General features: G+C 42.8%; 1 protein-coding gene across 1 annotated transcript in view; it reads left to right on the plus strand.

Moving 5' to 3' along the window:
* Positions 1-23693, plus strand: part of SLC23A1 (solute carrier family 23 member 1) — a 514793-nt gene that overhangs the window by 315324 nt on the left and 175776 nt on the right. The window contains exon 9 of the mRNA XM_075859964.1: positions 4951-5107. Within this exon, the coding sequence (XP_075716079.1) occupies positions 4951-5107 (157 nt within the window). The remainder of the gene's footprint in view (positions 1-4950; positions 5108-23693) is intronic.

Raw genomic sequence — 23693 nt, forward strand, 5'->3', positions numbered from 1 at the left:
GAGGGGAAGAGGGGACTGAAAGCTTCCTCAGGGGTCCTGAGGGGACAAAACTATGAAATCGCCCAAAAAGTGACTCCATTTAGGAAGCTACACCCCTTGAGGAATTAATCTAGGGGGGTAGTGAGCATTTTGACCCCACAGGTGTTTCATAGAATTTATTAGAATTGGGCAGTGAAAATAAAAAAATCCTTTTTCTTCAATAAGATGTAGCTTTAGCTCAAAATGTTTCATTTTCTCAGCAAATAAAGGAAAAAAAAAGAACCTTAACATTTGTAAAGCAACTTCTCTGGAGTACGGAAATACCCCATATGTGGTCATAAACTGCTGTTTTGGCACACGGCAGCGCTCAGAAGGGAAGGAGCGGCATTTGGCTTTTGGATCACAGATTTTGCTGGATTGGTTTCTTGACACTATGTCGCTTTTGCAAAGCCCCTAAGTTAACAGTACAGTAGAAACTACCCAAAAGGGACTGCATTTGGGATACTACATCCCTTGAGGAATTAATCTAGGGATGTAGTAAACATTTTGACCCCACAGGTGCTTCATAGATTTTATTTGAATTGGGCAGTGAAAATGAAAATTAAATCTTTTCCAATAAGACGTAGCTTTAGCGCAAAATTTTTAATTTTCTCAAAAAATAAAGAAAAAAAATAACCCCAACATTTGTAAAGCAATTTCTCCCAAGTACGGCAATACCCCATATGTGGTCATAATCTAATTTTTCGGCACAAGGAAGGGCTCAGAAGGGAAGGAATGCCATTTGGCTTTCGGAGTACAGATTTTGCTGGATTGGTTTCTGGTTGCTATGTCGCATTTGCAAAACCCCTTTGGGACCAAAACAGTGGAAACCCCCTAGAAGTGACCACATTTTGGAAACTACACCCCTCAAGGTATTCACCTAGGGGTGCAGTGAGTGTGTTAAACCCGCAGTTGTTTTGCATAAATTAGTGTGCACTCGATATTGCAGAGTGAAAATGGGATTTTTCAATAGATATGCCAATATGTGGTGCCAGCTTGTGCCACCATAAGACAGCTCTCTAATTATTATGCTGTGTTTCCCGGTTTTAGAATCACCCTACATGGGGCACTAATCTTTTGCCTGGACATTCGACAGGGCTCAGGAGTGAAAGAGTACCATACGAAATTCAGGCCTAATTTGACGACATATAAAGTGTTGGTTCACAATTGCAGAGGCTCTGATGTGAAGTAATAAAAGAAACCCCTGAGAAGTGACCCCATTTTAGAAACTACACCCCTCAAGGCATTTATTAAGGGGTGTAGTGAGCATTTTCACCCCACAGATCTTTTCCATAAATGAATGCGCTGCGGATGGTGCAAAGTAAAAATTAAAATTTTTCCCAAGATATGCCAATTCAGTGGCGAATATGTCATGCCCAGCTTATGCCACTGGAGACACTCCCCCCCTCCCCCAAATTGTTAAAAGGGTTCTCCCGGGTATGGCGGTGCCATATATGTGGAAGTAAACTGCTGTTTGGGCACGCTGTAGGGCGGAGCGCCATTTGGCTTTTGAAGCGTAGATTTTGCTTGGTAGTAGTTTTGTTTGAGTATTACTGGTATTTCAGTTTATAATGTGGGGGCATATGTAAGCTGGGCAGAGTATATTAGGGGCATAGTCAGGTGGTATAATAATGATGTGAAATAATAAAAGGAACCCCTGAGAAGTGACCCCATTTTGGAAACTACACCCCCTAAGGCATTTATTAACCCCTTAACGCATTATCATGTAACTGAGCTCGCTCCATACACAGCGGATGACACAGAATGGAGCCCCATTTGACTTTTGGAGCATGGATTTTTCTTGGTAGTAGCTTTGTTTGAGTATTGCTGGTGTTTCCATTTATAATGTAGGGGCATATGTAAGATGTGTGGAGTACATCAGGGCATAATTAAAGTGTATAATAATGGGGTAAAACAATAAAATAATCCATAGATGTGTGTTACGCTGTGAAGCAAGGCCAATGTCGCACTGATAAATGGGGTCCAATGTTGCAGTTTGGGAAATTTTGCTGGGAAGTGTTGTCCTGGTATAATACGGGCACCCTCGCTTCTAGCAGATATGTTTGGGCCCTACCCTTCCTGGTTCCCTAATTTTAGGGCCCTGATAAATCGCCTCTTGAAACAGATGAAATGTTCCCCTCTGATCTGCACAACCGCATATTTTTATTTCCTGACATATTGGAGCATTAACTCATTTTATTTTTTCATAGACGTAGTGATATGAGGGCTGTTTTTTTGGGGTACATGCGATATTTTTTTTTATCACTTTTTTTCCTGTTTTTTGTGCAGGAAGGTGACCAAAAAAAAAAGCAATTCTGGCATAGTTTTTTTAGGTTTTTTTTTATACAGCGTTCGCCATGTGTTATAAACTACATGTTAATTTTACTCTGCGGGTCAGTACGATACCAGCGATACCTAATTTCTAACACTTTTTTATGTTTTACAACTTTTTGAACAATAAAAATACTTTTGTAAACAGAATGTATTTTTTCTGTCGCCATGTTGTGAGAACCATAACTTTTTAATTTTTTCGTCGATGGAGCTGTATTGGGGCTTGTTTTTTGCAAGACAAGCTATAGTTTTTATAGGTACTATTTTTCCGTAATGGCAGACAGGAGGCTATTGTTAGGTCTTCTGTTGCCATAATAGCAGTTGGCAGTTGTGCGATTGCAGGGCACAGCTGCCGATCTGCTAACAACCACAAAGATGCAACGATCGCATCCGATCGCTGCTTCTGAGGTGTTAATGGCAGGGATCGGAGCTAGCTCCGGTTCCTGATGTTACAGTTGGATGTCAGCTGTAACATACAGCTGACATGCATCGCTGATGACGCCGGCTCATCTCCTAAGCCGGCGGCGCCATCTTGCCTGCAGCTACGGAAGCCTTTCAGGCCCCGCCTCCAGGCGTGGGGCTAAAACTTTTTCATGCTAGGTACACCGGGAGGCCAGTATTAGGCCTCCAGTTGCCATTGCAGCCACTGACACCCCGGCAATTTCATTGCTGGGGTGTCGATGAGCTTCAAACACCTTAAATGCAGCGATCACTTTTGACTGCTGCATTTAAGGGGTTAATGGCGGTGATAAAATTTTACTTCGGTCCCCGCCATTTCAGCAGGATGTCAGCTGTAATATGCAGCTGACATCCGGGGATGATGGCACCAACTTAGCTTCTGAGCCGGTGCCATGCATTTGTCGTAAGTATACAACATTTTGCGGGAAGCACTGGCTTTCCATGACGTATACTTACGACAAATGTCGGGAAGGGGTTAAGGACCATGCATTATTTTTAGTTTTTTGATTGTCGCATTCCAAGAGCCATGACTTTTCTATTTTTCAATCAATGTAGATGTATGCAGGGTTTTTTCTTTGGGGAATGAGTCTTTTTTTTCAAAGGCCCCCTTTTTGGGGTACACATAATTTATTGATTAACTTTTATTTACTTGTTTGGTGAGGTGAATTGAAAGAAAACAGTAATTTCGCCCAAATTTTTTGTGCTTCACATTTACTTAATTCAAGGTGTGGCGCAAATAACATGTTACCGTTATTCTTTGGGTCGGTACGATTATGGCGATATCAAATATGTATAGGCTTTTTTACAACTTTTTCACAAAAAAAGTCTCTTAAAAAAAAATTTGTTGTTTTTGTGTCATATCTACTAGTATAGCGTTACTGGAGCCAAATCAGCACTTGTTACATTCAGATTTTGCTGCAGATTTCCCCCTTCTACATTGAAACGAGTAAATCCACAGTGAACATACAGAACAGAATGAGCATGCTGCATATTTGAAAATCTATAGCATGCTGTGATTTACGTGCGGAAAATGTTCAGCATCATGTACATGAGATTTGATCAAATCTCATTCACATGGCTCGGACTGTAATCCGCTATGGATTTTCTCCACAGAAATTCTGCACGCAAAAACTGGAGCATTTCCATTCTATGTGAATCCAGCCTTAAAGGGGTTGTCTAGTCTTAAAAAATTGATGGCCTATCCTCGGGATAGGCCATCAATATCCGATAGATCGGGGTCCGACTCCAGGCAACCCTACCGATCAACTGATTTGAAGGGGCCGCAGCGCTCGTATGAGCGCTGTTTCCCTTTCATTTCCTTTACTACTCACACTGTGAATCGCTGACACACTTGTAGCGGCGGTTCACAGTATTACAGCCTTCTCCTATTTACTTCAATGGGAGAAGGTTGTAATACTGTGAACCGTCGCTACAAGTGTGTTGGCAATTCACAGTCTGAGCAGTAAAGGAAATGAAAAGGGAAGCAGTTCTCGTTCAAAACAGCTGATCGGCGGGGTTGCCGGGAGTCAGACACTGACCGATCAGATATTCATGGCCATACATTTTTTGGGACTGGACAACCCATTTAATGCTCTGGTAAGCTCCAATAGACAGTAGATTTAACTGTCCCTTGATGTTTATCATGAACTAACCTCAAATCTGGGAGTGCTGTGTTGCTACACCACTGTGTTGCTATCAAATTTCTCTGAGGGCTAAACCAGGGGCAGAGTCTAGGGGATTTTCACCTTTAAACACCTATCACAGGGTGTGAACTCTACACAGGGAATGGCAAAATCATGTGCTAGCAGAAGACTTCAATAGCAACTGCTGATGGAATTCCAATGTGAGGTACAAAATTGGAAAAGCAAAAGCTTGCTTGGTCTTTTAAATCTGAAATCTGGGCAGAGTCTGATCAGTACAGATCAGAAACGGAAAGCACCGGGCCTTTTGTTACACAATGTTCTCACTTTTCATCCTCAGTCCTGCTCTGCCTCCAGATGGCACCTCTACAACCTTTCATTTGGTTTCTTTGATGATAAAAATACATTCCTTTCTGTGTCAATTACCCTACAAGCTTCAAGATGTAAATATGTTAAAAACCATCTTGTCTCCTTCACACATATCCTTATTTTTTCATTTCAGATTATCATGGCTATAACAGTAGCGTGGTTGTTGTGCTATATTTTGACCCAGACTGGTGTGTTCCCTTCAGATAGTAAAACATATGGATTTAAAGCAAGAACTGATGCAAGAGGAGAGATAATGTCTAGTTCTCCATGGTTCCGTTTTCCGTACCCATGTATGTATGGTTGGTATTTTTACAATTTGTACTATGGCTATTGCTTAACCCCTTCAGGACCCTGCCTGTTTTGGCCTTCAGGACACAGCCGATTTTTTCAAATCTGACATGTGTTACTTTATGTGGTAATAACATTAGAATGCTTTTACCTATCCAAGCGATTCTGAGATTGTTTTCTCGTGACATGTTGTACTTTATGTTAGTGAAAAAATTTGGTCAATAATTTTGGTATTTATTTCTGGAAAACACCAAAATTTTGAAAAAAATTGCAATAATTAGCATTTTTATCAATGTAAACGTGTCTGCTTGCAAAACAGATAGTAATACCACACAAAATAGTTACTAGTTAACATTTCCCATATGTCTACTTTATGTTTGCATCATTTTTTGAACGTCCTTTTATTTTTCTAGGACGTTACAAGGCTTAGAACTTTAGCAGCAATTTCTCATATTTTAAAGAAAATGTCAAAAGGCCATTTTTTCAGGGACCAGCTCAGTTCTGAGGTGGCTTTGAAGGCTTTATATATTAGAAAATCACCAGAAGTCACCATATTTTGAAAACTGCACCCCTCAAGGTATTCGAATCAGCATTCACAAAGTGTTTTAACCCTTTAGGCATTTCACAGGAATTAAAGCAAAGTAAAGGTGAATATTACAAATTTTATTTTTTTTGACGAAATTTATTTCGAATACATTTTTTTTTGTAACACAGAAGGTTTTACCAGAGAAATGCAACTCAATATTTATTGCCAAGATTCTGCAGTTTTTAGAAATATCCCACATGTGGCCCTAGTGTGCTAATGGACTGAAACACAGGCCTCAGAAGCAAAGGAGCACCGAGTGGATTTTGGGCCTCCTTTTTTTAGAATATTTTAGGCACCTTGTCAGGTTGGAAGAGGTCTGGTGGTGCCAAAACAGTGGAAACACCCCCAAAAGTTACCCCATTTTGGAAACTATACCCCTCAAGGAATTTATTTAGGGGTATAGTTAGCATTTTGACCACACAGGTAAATTTAGTAGAATTAGTCTGTAAAAATGAAATCATTTTTAATATTTACAAAGAATAATGAAGAAAATGCACCAAAACATTTGTAAAGCAATGTCTCCCGATTACGACAATATCCCATATGTGGTAATAAGCTGCTGATTGGACCCACAGTGGCGCTCAGAAGGGAAGGAGCACCATTTGGATTTTGGAGCACGGATTTTGCTGGATTGGTTTTTCGGTGCCATGCCGCGTTTGCAACGCCCTAGAGGGACCAAAACAGTGGAAACCCCCTAAGTTACCCCATTTTGGAAACACCCCTCAAGGAATTTTTCTAGGGGTATAGTGAGCATTTACACCCCACGGGTCTTTTGCAGAATTTATTAAAATTAGGCTGTGAAAATGCATATCACCATTTTTTTCCACTAAAATGTTGAATTTTCTCATTTTCACAAGGGCTAAAGGAGAAAAAAAAAAAAACAATTTGTGTAAAGCAATTTTTCCAGAGTACGGAAATACCCCACATGTGGTCAAAAATTCTTTGCGGGCTGATATAGGAAAAAAATATGATTCCATTTTTGGGGGTTTTCGTTTTTACAGCTTTCGCCGTGCGGTAAAATCTAAAACTACAGCGATTTTGGCGGTTTAAATTATTTACGTTTTTTACGGTGTTCACCGTGCGAGTTAAATAATGGTATGTTGTAATAGTTCGGCCTTTTACGGACGTAGCGATACCAATTTTGTTTCTTTTTTTACATTACTTTAGAAGAAAAATGGGAAAAGTGTTTGTTTTTTTACTTTAAACTTTTTTCTCTCTCACTACTAATAACTTTAATTCTTCTACACATTTTACTAGTCCCCTTAGGGGACTTGTACCAGCGATCATTGGATCACTGGTACAATATACTGCAATACTAACGTATTGCAGTATATTGTTATTTTTACAGGCTTCTATAACCGTACGATCGCTGTTCCTCTCCGTTAATCCTGGGTTTCAGCTGTAATACAAAGCTGACACCCGTAGCGTATGGAGCGGGCTCAGCACGTGAGCACGCTCCATACATAAACCCCCCCAGCATGACGTACTATTAAGTCATAGTTCGCAAAGGGGTTAATGCACAGCGGATGGTGTGAATATTAACATTTTTCACTGATATGCCATTTTAGTGCATAATATGTTGTGCCCAGTTTGTGCCACTGAAGACAAGTACCTCTTAAAACGTTAAGCGGGTTCTCCCGGGTATAGCGATGCCATATATGTGGGCGCAAATTGCTGTTTGGGCACGCTGCAGGGCTCAGAAGGGAGGGAGCGCCATTTTGCTTTGGAGCGCAGATTTTGCTTGGAAGTAGCTCTGTTTGGGGTTTTGCTGGTATTTCATTTTATAATGTGGGGGGGGCATATGTAATCTGTGCGGAGAACATCAGGGCATAATAAGAGGTTATAATAATCCGCTAAATAAATAATAATTCATAGATGTGTGACCGGTGCCGCACTGATAAATGGCGCCCGATCTTTTCCGATTTTGGAACACTCTGCACATTTTGCATCGCCATATTCTGAGAGCCAGAACTTTGTTTATTTTTTCACCATCGGAGCTGTGTGAGGGCTTATTTGTTGTGGGACAATCTGTACTTTTCATTGGTAGTATTTTGTGGTACATGTGATTTCTTTTATCACTTTTTATTACATTATTTTGCAAGCCGGGTGACTATAAACAAGCAATTTTGAGAATGTTTTTTAGTTTATTTTTTGCGACGTTCACCGTGCGCTATAAATTACAATTTTACTTTATTCTGCGGGTCGGTACGATTACGACGACACCATATGTATATAGGTTTTTTTTATGTTTTGCAGCGTTTGTGCAATAAAATCACTTTTTTTATAAAATAATTTATTTTCTGTGTCATATTCTGAGAGCCATAACTTTTTATTTTTTAGTCAAAAAAGCTGTGTAAGGACTTGTTTTTTGCGGGACAGGTCGTAGGTTTTATTGGTACTATTTTCGGGTACATGCAACTTTTTGATCAATTTTTATTCTCTATTTTGCGAGGGGTGGTGACCAAAAAATAGCGATTCTGGTGTCGTTTTTTATTGACTTTTTTTGGGGCTGTTCATCGTGGGGGAAAAAATAGCATTACAGTTTTATAGTTTAGGTCGTTCCGAACGCGGTAATACCAAATATGTGTACTTTTTTAACGTGTTCATATTTTTCCTATAAATCTTATTTCATTATAAAGCATTGTTTGTTTATATAACTTTTATTTCTACACTTTTTTTTAAAACCTTTTTATTACTTTTTTTTACTTGTCCCACTAGCAGACATTTAGACTTGCAGCTTTGATCGCTGCTAGAGTACAATACACTACCTACGTAGTGTAATGCATTCCAACTGTCAGGAGGCCTCGGAGGACCGGCTGGAGGCTGCTCCTCCGAGGCTTCCGTATATGGCAACCCGGAGGTCATGGTCTGACCTCCGATTGCCACGACAAGCATCGGCAGCCCCCACAATCACTTAGTGGGGGCTGCCGCTCTGCTTCAAACCCCTTAAATGTGGCTGATCGCAATCATCGCCGCATTTATGGGGTTAATTGCCAAAATCAGCGGCGATGATCCGCTGACCGGCTGACCTCCCGGTTCCCGGACACTGTCCATTAGGACACTGTGCGCCGGGAACTACTCCGCAACTGTACGTCCTGATGCGAGAAGCAAGCCCTCTGCAGGACGTACGGTTGCAGCGCAGCGCGTGAAGAGGTTAACAAGCCATTAAAGCACACAATTCCCTGTAGAACATCATATTGTAAAATTAGATATTTACTGTAAAATTAGGCCCAACGATAGATACTGATTCAGGGCCGCCATCAGGAATTTCAGGACCTCATACAGCTAAATTTTCTGGGCCCCCCTACCGTGGCACCGCCTGTTAACGGTACTCCGTCCAGCAGTATATCATGCTACCCAGGACCGCCATCAGGGGGGGTATTAGGGGTACTGATGTGAGGGGCACGGCCAAACCTAATTGAAAGGGGGGCCCGGCAACTGCCGCGACTTGCCTTTGGTAGAAAAAAAACAGGCCCCTGCAATGGGGCCCGTTTTTTTCACCAAAAGAATGTCGTGAGCTGCGGGCCCCCCCTCTCGTCATGGGGGCCATCAAACACCGCCCATTGATTTCGATGGCAGGTCAGAGGCGGAACAGCGGCAAGAATGGACGTGCTGCTTTTTCTTTTTTCCGCGACTGGCTCCCACTGATTTCAGATTAAATCAGTGGGAGGCGGTTTTGAAAGTTGTTTGGTGCTGATTCTGACTCAGTGTCCGAGTCAATATCAAGGCCCAAAAACTCTGTGAACTGGGCCTTATTGTTAGGGCTTATTCAGATGAACGTGTAATACGTCCGTGCAACGCGCGTGATTTTCACACGCCTCGCACGGACCTATGTTACTCTATGGGGCCGTTCAGACTGTCAGTGATTTTCACGCAGCGTGTGTCCGCTGCGTAAAACTCACGACATGTCCGATATTTGTGCATTGTTCGCGTATCACGCACCTATTGAAGTCACGCCCAGCACTTCCGCAGCAGTATAAACTATGAATGAAAACAGAAAAGCACCACGAGCTACAAACATACAAACAGAGTGTCATAATGATGGCGGCTGCGCGAAAATCACGCAGCCACGCATCATACGCTGCTGCCACACGGAGCTGTTATGGACCTTTTGCATGCGCAAAACGCCACGTTTTTTGCGCGCGCATAAAGCACACGCTTGTGTAAATCCGGCCTTAGGGTAGGAACACACTAGGCATGAACACTGCGGATTTTATGCAACACATTTTATTGTGGAAAATCCGCAGAGTATAAGGGTATGTTCACACGGCCTATTTACGGACGTAATTCGGGCGTTTTTGCCCCGAATTACGTCTGAAAATAGCGCCTCAATAGTGCTGACAAACATCTGCCCATTGAAAGCAATGGGCAGACGTTTGTCTGTTCACACGAGGCGTATATTTACGCGCCGCTGTCAAATGACGGCGCGTAAATAGACGCCCGCGTCAAAGAAGTGACCTGTCACTTCTTTGACCGTAATTGGAGCCGTTATTCATTGACTTCAATAAATAGCAGCGCTAATTACGGCCGTAATGGACGCGGCGTTCAAGCGCCTGCACATGCCGGTACGGCTGAAATTACGGGGATGTTTTCAGGCTGAAACATCCCCGTAATTTCAGCCGTTACGGACGCCCTCGTGTGAACATACCCTTACAGTCGCAGCAGAGTGGATGAGATTTGAACAAATGTCATCCACACGCTGCAAAAAAAATTGACCTGCAGTGTGACTTTTTAAGCCGCAGCATGTCAATTTATTCTGTGGAATCGCTGCTCCTCTGTTGCGGAAATGCTGCGGTTCTGCCGCAAAAATCACAAATGAGAAATAAAAAAAGGCACTTTTTTAAAGTTATAAAAAAGTTTAGACATACCCCGGCCGTAGTTTAGGTGACGCATCTTTCTCTTCTGAACGTAGCCCCGCCTCCTGTGATGACGCTGTAGACCATGTGACCGCTGCAGCAGTCACATGGGATGAAACGTCATGACAGGAGGCCGGGCTGCGCTAAGACTAGAGGATCGCGTTACCAGGACTACGGCCGGGGTATGTCTAAACTTTTTTATAAATTTAAAAAAGTACCTTTTTTTTATCTCATTTGTGATTTTTGCGGCAGAACCGCAGCATTTCCGCAACAGAGGAGCAGCGATTCCACAGAATAAATTGACATGCTGCGGCTTAAAAAGCCACACTGCAGGTCAATTTTTTTTGCAGCGTGTGGATGACATTTGTTCAAATCTCATCCACTCTGCTGCGACTGTAATACACTGCGGATTTTCCGGGCTTTCGAGGCTGCGCGCGCGGGCGGATCGCGAGTGCGGGTGTTCGCTGGTGCGCGCTCGCGGACGCTTGCGAGTGCGCCCGCGCGGGAGTTTGCGGGTGCGCGCGATCTGTCGCGCGGGCGGGCGGTGTTTGACGGCCCCCATGACGAGAGGGGGGGCCCGCAGCTCACGACATTCTTTTGGTGAAAAAAACGGGCCCCATTGCAGGGGTCTGTTTTTTTCTACCAAAGGCAAGTCGCGGCAGTTGCCGGGCCCCCCTTTCAATTAGCTTTGGCCGGGCCCCTCACATCAGTACCCCTAATACCCCCCTGATGGCGGCCCTGTCCTGATTAGTCGGTCCTCACTAGTCCAACTCAGGCTCCTCAATTCTAGCTCCGAAGCAGTTGGTCTTTTTCTTTTTTTGTCCATCTACTCAGCAGCTTTAACAACTTTCCCCACCTTGCAGCAACACCTCTGCTGTATAGTATGCAGCGCTCAGATCACGCCAACTTTCTCCCAACATTGAACATCACTTGGCGGGCTAACCGCCGTTTTATGTTTGCCTCTAGGCGTGATGATACATGCATGCTCATGCTTCTGTCATAGCACCCGGTTATAGAATGGTAAATGTAGCCTAAAATTACGTCCGGGCCGTACATCCTGGTGCCTTCCCTTGTTATAAACAGTCAATAAATGCAGCAGGATGCAACATGTACACAACATCTTCGGTGGCCAAGTCAACCACTCTCTTCTTCAATGTAGCATAGTGTAGCATATCTTCTCCCATCATTGCCAGACGGTGGCTGGTTTAAGTACTTTCCAAGTGCGACCTAGTGGAGGGAATAAGAAGGCAGCAGCAATAACATAACATAGCTGCACCAATAACACTTTACTGATGACACATTTCCAATGTAACGATAGGACCGAAATATATTACGGGACATGCTCTACTTTTGTCGGAACGGAGCAATGGGACCGTCAAAAAAACTGAAGTGTGCATGGCCCCATTGAAATGAATTAGCCTTAGGCTTGATGCCCACTTCAGTCTTGACGGCTAGCACCCTGACCCATTCATTTCAATGGGGCAATGCACACTTCAGTTTTCTTGACGGTCCCGTTGCTCCATTCGGACAAAAGTAGAGCATGTCCTACTTTGGTCAGAGATTCCGTGACCGTGAGGCCCATGCAAGTCAATGGGGCCGTCCAAAAAACTAAATGCACACAGAAGGCATCCGTGTGCCGTCTGTGTGTGACGGCGCCGTTGCCTAGCAACAGCCGGGCGGGTAGAAGTACATTACAGATATTACACTAATCGGCAGCCACTTCTCCCTATCCAGCACTAATAGAGAGAAGAGGCTGCTGATAAAAATAAAATAAAAAGCAGTTAATACGTACCCCGGTCGTTGTCTTGGTGACGAGTCCCTCTTCTTCCTCCAGTCCGACCTTCCTGTATAACGCGGCAGTCCATGTGGCCGCTGCAGCATGTGATTGGCTGCAGAGGCGGTCACATGGGATGAATTGTCATCCCAGGAGGCCGGCCTTCTAATGTCATCCAGTCCAGCCTTCTGTTATGACTTTTATCCCATGTAACCGCCACTACAGCCTGTGATTGGCTGCAGCGGTGACATGGGATGAAACGTCATCCCAGGAGGCCGAACAGGAGGAAAAAACAGGGAGTTCTGGGTAAGTATGAACTGATTTTTTTACCCGAACATCTGTACTCATGGAGGGGTAGTGGCGTGGCCGCAGGGTGGTATTATTAGACTGTGATAGCCCAAAAACAGTGACCTTTCCCACCCTGGTAATGCTGGCCTGCTGCTGCTGTGTTGTACCTGGCTGGTTATAAAAATGGGGGAACCCCACCTGGTTCTTTCCAATTATTTATTTATTTATAAAAAAAAAAGACATGACCCCCCCCCCCCCCATTTTTCATAACTATCCAGATACAACATTGCAGCAGCAGGCTAGCATTACCAGGGTGGGAAGGGTCACTGTTTTTGGCCTTTCCCAGCCTATTAATACCAGCCTGCGGCCTCCCCACTGCCCGACCATCACTAAAAATGGTCGGGTACTGGATCGTACCAGGCTCTTTCCGGTACCCCTGGTGGCGGTGGCTACCGGGGTAATAATGGAGGTTAGTGTTAGTCTTTTCACCGGCTAATACTAAGCCCCACCTTAGTAATAGACGCTGTCAATCAGCCAGCGGCCATTACTAAGGTGGTAGTAATAACGTTTAAAAAAAATACAAAGTCATAGAAAAAATAGGTTTATTGAAATAAAAAAGCCCACACAACCCTCGTTAACCATTTTATTGATAATAAAAAAATCCATCATCGAAGTAGTCCTCAAGTCCAACAACCGAAGCTGTAACAAGACACAAACAAAAAAAATTAATAATGGCCTATTTACATCACTGTTGCCCTTCCGTTGAGGGGTTCCGTCGAAGGTTTCCGTCTGCTAACCCCTCAATGGAAAGGCAAACTGGAACCTCAGCTTTCGTTTCCCTCACCATTCCGTTTCCCTCACCATTGCTAAAGGTTTCCATTTGTCACCGTTATGACAGGGTTCCATTGTTTTGAGGGAATCAATAGCGCAGTCGACTGCGCTATTGGTCCCATCAAGAACAATGGAAACCTGTCACAACGGAAGGGCAATGATGATGTGAATACAGCCTAACACATATGGAAGGCTTAGATACAGGGCCCCTTTGCATGTGTGATACTGTTTGTTTGACCCTGTATCTAATCCTTTCCACAAGGTAGGCTTAGATACTGGGTCCAGCAGACAGTAATCTTATACAGTATAAGATTACTGTCTGCTGGGGCCCTGTATCTAAGTCTACCACATTGTAGGCTAAAAGGGGTTGTCCAGTCCCCAAACATTGATGGCCTATCCTCAGGATAGGCCATCAATAGCTAATGGGTTGGGGTCCGACTCCCAGGACCCCGCCAAACCGCTATTTTGAAGGGGGTGCAGCGCTCGTACGGCCGCTGCTTCCCATTCATTTCCCTTACTTGCTCACACTGTGAATCGCTGACACATCCGTGTCTGCGATTCACAGTGTGTGAAAGTGACCGGAATGAAGGGGAAGTAGCGCTCATATGAGTGGCTGCACCCCCTTCAAAACAGCTGATTGGCAGGGGTCCTGGGACTCGGACCCCGACCTATCAGCTCCAGGAGACAGTGAAATTAAACTTACCCTCCACTTCGGCCGCAGCGGAGGTCCTGACTCCATCCAGGGTCGGGATGTTGTGCGGAGCTCATAGCGTTGTGACGTCAAACGCTGCGCACAGTGCTGTGCCGTCAGGACCTCCGCTGCGCTCCGGAATGAGATGGGTAAGTACTGTCAGTTACTATAGTAACAGGGGCCAGTGGAGTTTATTAAATAGGCCCCAGTTACTATAGTAACTTTTCATTGATGTGGTGCAGAGGGCTTTATGAGATACAGCCGCTCTGTATCCTGTATACTGAGCAGCTGTATCATTCGCTATGACCTGAATCAGACGGGTTCAGTGTCAGCGGGTCTCTGACACGCAGGGTCCACCTGAAATCTATCACATCTAAGTTATGAACACGCAGGACTCGCTTTCACTGGACCCATCAGTCCTGCGGACCTGACAGGTACAGGATTCAGCGAACAATACAGCTGCTCTGTATACAGAATACAGAGCAGCTGTATCTCAAAAAGTTAAAATAATTTTTAATAAAAACCTAGTTTGAAAGTTGCACAAAACATACTAACTGACATTTCCAAAGGTTTTTAAAATGCCCTCCCCTATATCTCCCTGTTATCAGTTTTAAGTCCTCAAAACTGCTGACAGATTCCATTTAAAGTAAATGTCACATAGGACAGTCACTTTTTAATTGTCAAAACTGGTGTTTATGCTCCAGAACTACTTTTCTTTCTGTAACCGGAGACAGATATTTCATAGTCACTGCTTATGGACTCAACTCTCCTGGCATGTCTGCTTTTATTAACACTTGTTTTCCCCATGAAATAACAATTCTTGAGCATTTTTTTTTTTTTTAGAACTCTGTGTTTTGCAGTTCCTCCTCCTACTAGAAATTTATGAATACATTGACAATTGGGTGTTACCCTTATCAAATGGGCGTGTCCCTACATAGTCTTGCCATGCCAGCACTGATTGGACAGTGTCAGGTGCTGTAAGGACACCCCCCCCCCCAAATGGTAACACCGAGTTGTCAATTTATTCATAACTTTCTAGGAGGAATAGCAGGATTGGCACAAGGTAGAGTTCTAAGAAAACTGGCTCCAGAATGTCTGGAGACAAATATCCCATATGTCTACTTTAAGTTGACATAATTTTTTGAACATCATTTTATTTTTCTAGGATGTTACAAGGCTTCGAACTTTAGCAGCAATTTCTGACATTTTCAAGAAAATTTCAAAAGCCTATTTTTATAGGGTCCAGTTCAGTTCAGAAGCAGCTTTGATGGGCCAATATTTTGGGAAACCCCCATAAAGCTCCCCATTTTTAAAACTGCACCCCTCAAAGTATTCAAATGAGCATTTAGGACGTTTCTTAACCAATTTAGGCGTTTCACAGGAATTGAAGTAATGTGCAGGTGAAATTTATAAATTAAATATTTTTTTGCAGAAATTCAATTTGAATCAATTTTTTTCTGTAACACAGAAGGTTTTACCAGAGAAACGCAACTTAAGGCTGGGTTCACACGACCACATTAACGTCCGTAATGGACGGACGTATTTCGGCCGGAAGTCCCGGACCGAACACAGTGCAGGGAGCCGGGCTCCTAGCATCATAGTGATGTACGATGCTAGGAGTCCCTGCCTCTCCGTGGAACTTCTGTCCTGTACTGAAAACATGATTACAGTACGGGACAGTTGTCCTGCAGAGAGGCAGGGACTCCTAGCATCGTACATAACTATGATGCTAGGAGCCCGGCTCCCTGCACTGTGTTCGGTCCGGGACTTCCGGCCGAAATACGTCCGTCCATTACGGACGTTAATGTGGTCGTGTGAACCCAGCCTAATATTTATAGCCCAGATTCTGCAGTTTTTAGAAATATCCCACATGTGGCTCTAGTGTGCTACTGGACTAAAACACAGGCCTCATAAGCAAAGGAGCAACTAGTGGATTTTGGGGCCTTCTTTTTTTTTTAGATTATATTTTAAGCGCCATGTCAGGTTAGAAGAGGTCTTGTGGTACCAAAACAAAGAAAACACTTAAAAAAATACCCCATTTAGAAAAATACACCCCACAAGGAATTCATCTAGGGGCGCACTGAGCATTTTGACCCCACAGGTGTTCCATAAATTTTATTAGAATTAGGCAGTGAAAATGAAAAATATTTTTTTTTTCCAATAAGACGTAGCTTTAGCTCAAAATGTTTCATTTTCTCATCAAATAAAAGAGAAAAAGCACCCCAACATTTGTAAAGCAACTTTTCCAGAGTACGGAAATACCCCATATGTGTTCATAAACTGCTGTTTGGGCACATGGCAGTACTCAGAAGGGAAGGCGCGCCATTTGGCTTTTGGAGCGAAGATTTTTCTGGATTGATTTCTCTGCCCCATGTCGCTTTTGCAAAGCCCCTAAGGTACCAGTACAGTAGAAACTCCCCAAAAGTGACTCCATTTAGCAAACTACACCCATTGTGGAATTCATCTAGTGTTGTAGTGAGTATTTTGACCCAACAGGTGTCTCATAGATTTTAGTAGAAATGGGCAGGGAAAATGAAAAATTACTTTTTTTTTTTGCCACTATAACGTAGCCTTAGCTAAAAATTTTTCATTTTCTCATAAAATAAAAGAGAAAAATCTGGACCTCAAAAATTACTCTGGGCCTTCTTTTAGCATCATTGCGTTCTGAGAATCATAATGTGTTATTTTTCCATTGAGGGAGCTGTTTGAGGGCTTGTTTTTTGTGGAACGAGCGGTAATTTTTATTGTTTCCATTTTAGCGTACATGTGATTTCTTGTTTATCACTATTTATTCCATTTTTTGGAGAAGAGGAAACAAAAAAACAGCAATTCTAGCACTGTTTGTTTTTTTCTTTTTTACAGTGTTCACCGTGGAGTATACAGATACAACATATTAACTTTATTCTTTGCGTTGATATGATTGCAGCGATACCTCATTTATATTGTTTTTTACTACTTTCCAACAATGAAAATACTCTTTTCTAAAAAAAAATCATGTTTTAATGTCGCCATTTTCTCACAGCCATAACTTTTTTTATTTTTCAGTTGATATCGCAGTGGGAGGGCTTGTTTTTTGTGTGTTGAACTGTAGTTTCTATTGGTACAATTGTGGGGTAGTTGCGACTTTTTGATCACATCTTGTTAAAAAAAATTTTAGACAAGAAGACCAAAAAAAGAAATGCTGTCATTGTGTTTTATTTAATTTTGTTACGGTTTCACCCTGCGGTAAAACTAACGTGATATTTTTTATGAAGAGGTAAGCAGAAGCCTAGACAGAGGGGCCGCTGTGGATATAGTGTTTTTGGGCTTTGCAAAGGCATTTGACGTTATCCCTCATAGACGTCTAATGGGTAAATTAAGGCCCATAAATTTAGAAAGTATAGTTTGTAATTGGATTGAGAATTGGCTCAAGGACCATATCCAGAGAGTTGTGTTCAAGGATTCCTACTCTGAATGGTCACCGGTAATAAGTGGTGTACTCCAGGGTTCAGTGTTGGGACCACTATTATTCAACTTATTTATTCATGATATAGAGGATGGGATTAATAGCACTATTTCTATTATTGCAGATGACACCAAGCTATGTAGTAATGTTCAGTCTATGGAAGATATTCACAAATTAAAAGCTGATTTGGGCACACACATGGCAAATGAGGTAAAGTGTAGATAAATGTAAAGTTATTCATCTGGGAACCAACAATCTGCATGCATCATATATCTTAGGCTGGATTCACACGAACGTGGCGTTTTGCGCGCGCAAAAACCACTTGACAGCTCCGTGTGTCATCCGTGTATGATGCGCGGCTGCGTGATTTTCGCGCAGCCGCCATCATAGAGATGAGTCTAGTCGACGTCAGTCACTGTCCAGGGTGCTGAAAGAGTTAACTGATCGGCAGTAACTCTTTCAGCACCCTCGACAGTGAATTCCTATCACCATATCGAGCAACCTGTTTAAAAAAAACAAACACGTTCGTACTTACCGAGAACTTCCCTCCCGGCCGTTGCCTTGGTGACGCGTCCTTGGTGACGCGTCTCTCTTGACATCTGGCCCCACCTCCCTGAATGACGCGGCAGTCCATGTGACCGCTGCAGCCTGTGCTTGGCCTGTGATTGGCTGGAGCTGTCACTTGGACTGAATTGTCATCCCGGGAGGTCAGACTGGAGGAAGAAGCCGGGAGTTATCGGTAAGTCAGAACTTCTTTTTTTTTTACACGTTCATGTATATTGGGATCGGAAGTCACTGTCCAGGGTGCTGAAACAGTTTAACTCTTTCAGCACCCTGGACAGTGACTGTCTCCTGACGTCGCGTACCCGAATTTTTTTTGCCGGGTTCGGCCAAAACGAGTTCGGCCGAACCCGGTGAAGTTCGGTTCAGTTGTCCGGGTTCGCTCATCTCAAAGACACTCCGTTTGGATGTTTGTAAACAGAAAAGCACGTGGTGCTTTTCTGTTTACATTCATCCTTTTGAAAGCTCTTGCGCGAATCACGCAGTTCGCACGGAAGTGCTTCCGTGCGGCATGCATGGTTTTCACGCACCCATTGACTTCAATGGGTGCGTGATTCGTGCAAAACGCCGAAAAAACGGACATGTCGTGACTTTTTTTCAGCGGACTCACGCTGATGAAAAATCACGGACATGTCTGCACGGCCCCATAGACACATATAGGTCCGTGCAACGCGCGTGCAAATCACGCGTGTTGCACGGACGTTTTTCCCGTTCGTCTGAATAAAGCCTTAGAGGGAGCTACACTGGGGGAGTCACTTGTTGAGAAGGATCTGGATGTACTTGCAGATCATAAACGAAATAACAGCATGCAATGTCAATAAGCTGCTTCTAAGGCCAGCAAGATATTATTGTGGACTCGCGGACAGGGATATAATATTACCACTTTACAAAGCATTAGTGCGGCCTCATCTAGAATATGCAGTTTAGTTCTGGGCTCCAGTTCAAAGAAAGGATGCCCTGGCGTTGGGAAAATACAAAGAAGAGCAACTAAACTAATAAGGGGCATGGAGAATCTAAGTTATGAGGAAAGATTAAAATAATCCAAACTATTTAGCCTTAAAAAAGAGATGACTAAGGGGGGACATGATTAACTTATATAAATATGTGAATGGCCCATACAAGCAATATGGTGAAAACTTGTTCCATGTGAAATCCCCTCCGTCTGGAAAAAAAAAAAGGTTTAATCTGCAGAGGTGACAAGACTTCTTTACTGTGAGAACTGTGAATCTATAAAATAGCCTACCGCAGGAGATGGTCACTGTAGGAACAGTAGATGCCTTTAAAAAAGGCTTAGATAATTTCCTAGAATGAAAAAAATATCAGTTCCTATGTCAATGTGTAGAATTTTTGTTCCATCCATTCCCTTTTTCCCATCTTTTGGTTGAACTTGATGGACATATGTATTTTTTAAACCGTAATAACTATGTAACAGTGAATGCATTAACTTGTCCATGAGAGTAGCCATGACAACTGGAATGAAAATATCCATTGTTTAGAAGGTTGCTTGCAATCAGAGAACAGAACAGTAAATTAACCCCTTCCCGCCCAATCACGTACAGTTACCTGATGGAAACTGGTGTAGGTGAAGGAGATGGAGCTAGCTCAGGAGCTGAGCCCGCACCATCACCGCCTGGTGACAGCTGTATGTTACAGCTGGTACCCTGAGATATCGGCCAGGATCGGAGCTAGCATCCGATCCAGCCGATTAACCCCTCAGATGCTGCGTTCAATAGAGATCGCAGCATGTGAGGAGTTTTTAGCCACCGGCACCCCAGCAACGTGATCGCTAGATGGCCGGTGGCTGCAAAGGCTCAATCGGAGGCCCAATACTTACCTCCCGGTCTGTCAGCAACGAAAGCCTCCTAATGCCCCGCTCGGCGGCAGGGCCTAAAATGCTTCCAGTACCATCGGCAAGATGGTGCCGGCTCAGCTTCCGGCTCAGAAGCTGAGCCAGCGTCATCAGCAGTGGGTGTCCGCTGTATGTTACAGCGGACACCCCGCTGTATCGGCAGGAACCGGAGCTAGCTCAGATTCCTGCCATTAACCCCTTCGATGCAGCGATCTATTGTGATCGCTGCATCTTAGTGGTTTGTAGCAAATCGGCAGCCTGCCATGCGATGGCAAAGCTGGCGACTGCTACTATGGCAACAAGAGGCCTAACAATGGCCTCCTGTCTGCCATTACGGAAGCCGATTAGGCCCCGCCCGGAGGCGGAGCCTGATCGCTTGCTGTCAGTGAACAACTGACAGTTCCAATACATTGCACTACATAGGTAGTGCAATGTATTAGAACATCAAACAAACAGTTGGCTCTTCGAGCCCCCTAGTGGAACTAAAGAAAAGTGTAAAAAAAAAGTGTAAAAAAAAAAAAGTTAAAATAAAAGTTGTAAAAAATACAATAAAAGTTTCAAGTGATAAAATAAAACACAATCGCCCCCTTTTTCCCTTATCAAGTCATTTATTATTGAAAAAATAATAAACCATACATATTTGGCATCACTGCGACCGTAATGACCTGAACTATAAAAATATTATGCTATTTATCCCACGCAGTGAACGCCGTAAAAAAAAACAAACTAAAAAATACTGCCATTATTGCTATTTTTTGGTCACTTTGTCTTCCAAAAATTGTAATAAAAAGTGATCAAAAAGTCGCATGTATCCAAAAATGGTAGCTATAAAAGATATAACTCGTCTTGCAAAAAACAAGCCCTCATACAGCTCCATCGACGAAAAAATTAAAAAGTTATGGCCCTCACAGCATGGCAGAAAAAATACATTCTCTTTACAAAAGTAATTTTATTGTGCAAATAGTTGTAAAACATAAAAAAGTGCCATAAATTAGGTATCGCCGGAATCGTACTGACCCACAGAATAATGTTAACATGTAGTTTATAATGCATGGTGAACGCTGTATAAAAAAAACTAAAAAACGATGGCAGAATTGCTGTTTTTTGTCACCTTGCCTCCCAAGATAAAGGATAAAAAGTGATCAAAAAGTCGCATGTACCCCAAAATGGTACCAATAATAACTACAGCTCGTCCCGCAAAAAAACAGGCCTCATACCACTACGTCTATGAAAAAATAAAATAAGTTAAGGCTCCAATAAGTCAGGAAAGAAAAATATGCAGTTGTGCAGCCCAAGGGGAACATTTCTTCTGTTTCAAAAGGGGAATTATCAAGGCACTAAAATTAGGAAACCAGGAAGGGGAGGGCCCTAAAATATCTGCTGGAAGCGAGGGTGCCCATAATATACCAGGACAACACTTTCCCAGCAAAATTCCCCAAACTGCAAATTGTGGACCAAAAGGGGGATAAGAAAGGACATTTATCAGTGCGACACTGGCCTGCGCATAAAGGATTGCTTCATAGCGTAAGACACATCTATGGATTATTATTATTTTTTTTTACCACCTGACTCTGTCCAGCTCACATATGCCCCACATTATAAATGGAAACACTGGTGTTTAACTGGTAATACTCCAAACAAAACTACTACCAAGCAAAAGCCACGCTCCAAAAGCCAAATGGTGCTACCTTCCTTCTGAACCCTACAGTGTGCCCAAACAGCAGTTTACTTCCACATATATGGCATCGCCATACCCGGGAGAACCCTTTTAACAATTTTTGGTGTGTGTGTCCCCAGTAGCATAAGCTGGGCGCGACATATTTGCCACTGAATTGGCATATCTAGGGAAAATTTTAATTTTTACTTTGCACCTTCCGCAGCGCAATTATTTATGGAAAAGACCTGTGGGGTGAAAATGCTCACTACACCCCTTAATAAATGCCTTGAGGGGTGCAGTTTCTAAAATGGGGTCACTTCTCAGGGGTTTCTTTTATTATTTCACATCAGAGCCTCTGCAATTGTGAACCAATACTAAGTCGCCAAATTAGGCCTCAATTTTACATGGTACCCTTTCGCTCCTGAGCATGGTCCAGGCAAAACATTAGGGCCACATGTAGGGTGTTACTAAAACCGGCAAACATAGTATAATAATGAGAGAGCTGTCTTGTTATGGTGACACAAGCTGGGCACCACATATTGGCATATCTATGGGGAAAGGGGAAAAAAATCCCATTTTCACTCTGCAACATCGATTGCACACTAATTTCTGCCAAACACCTATGGGGTTAACATGCCTATTACACCCCTAGGTGAATACCTTGAGTGGTTTTGTTTAAAAAATGGGGTAAATTCAGGGGGGGATCCACATGGTCCCACAGGGACTTTGCAAATGCGACATAGCGCCCAGAAACCAAATGCAGCAAAATCTGTACTCCAAAAGCAAATTGCGCTCCTTCTCCTCTGAGCCCCGCCGTGTGCCCAAACAGCAGTTTATGACCACGTGTGGGGTATTGCCGTACTCGGGAGAAATTGCTTTACAAGTGTTGGGGGGTTCTTTTTTCCCTTTATTTGTTGAGGAAATTATTATTTTTTTTAGCTAAATCTACGTCTTATTGAAGAAAAAGGATTTTTTTTTAATTTTCACTGCCCAATTCTAATAAAATCTATGAAACACCTGTGGGGTCAAAATGCTCACTACACCTTTAGATGGATTCTTCAAGGGGTGTAGTTTCCTAAATGGAGTCGCTTTTTGGCGTTTTCACTGTTTTGTCCCCTCAGGGGCTTTGCATCATGTGACAAGGCTTCCGCAAACCATTCCTGCTAAATTTTCTGCTCTTTCCGTTCTAAGCCCTGCCGTGTGTCGAAACAGCAGTTAATGACCACATGTGGGGTATTGTTTGACTCAGGAGAAATTTCTTTACAAATTTTGCGGTGCTTTTTCTCCTTTAGTTCTTGTGGAAATTAGAAAAAATTACCTAAACCTACATTTTCTTTGAAAGAATGTAGATTTTCATTTTCACGGCCTACTTTCAATAATTTCTGCAAAAAAACTGTCAAAATGCTCACAATACCACTAGATAATTTCCTCAAGGGGTGTAGTTTGCAAAATGGGGTCACTTTTGGGGGATTTTCATTGTTTTGGCTCTGCAAGAGCCCTTCAAACCTGACATGGTGCCTAAAATATTTTCTAAGAAAAAGAACGCCCCCAAATCCTCTAGGTGCTCCAATGCTTCAGTCCCTTAGCATACTAGAGCCACATGTGAGATATTTCTAAAAACTGCAGTATCTGGACAATAAATATTGAGTTGCATTTCTCTGGTAAAACTCTTTGTGCTGCAAAAAAAAATAGATCAAATATGAATTTCTGCAAAAAAAAAAAATGAAATTGAAAATTTCACCTCTACTTTGCTGTTTTGAATACTTTGAGGGGTAAAGTCCTTAAAATGGGGTTACTTATTGGTGGTTACTAAAATATAAGGCCCTAAAAGGCGCTTCACAACTGAACTGGCCCCTGTAAAAATAGCTTTTTGACATTTTCTTGAAAATGTGAGAAATTGCTGCTAAAGTTCTAAGCCTTGTAATATCCTAGAAAAATAAAAGGATGTTCAAAAAACGATGCCAATCTAAAGTAGACATATGGGAAATGGTAATTGACAACAATTTTGTGTGGTATTACTATCTGTCTTACAAGCAGATACATTAAAATG

The sequence above is a fragment of the Rhinoderma darwinii genome, chromosome 3 (assembly GCF_050947455.1).
Source record: "Rhinoderma darwinii isolate aRhiDar2 chromosome 3, aRhiDar2.hap1, whole genome shotgun sequence".
NCBI lineage: Eukaryota > Metazoa > Chordata > Amphibia > Anura > Rhinodermatidae > Rhinoderma > Rhinoderma darwinii.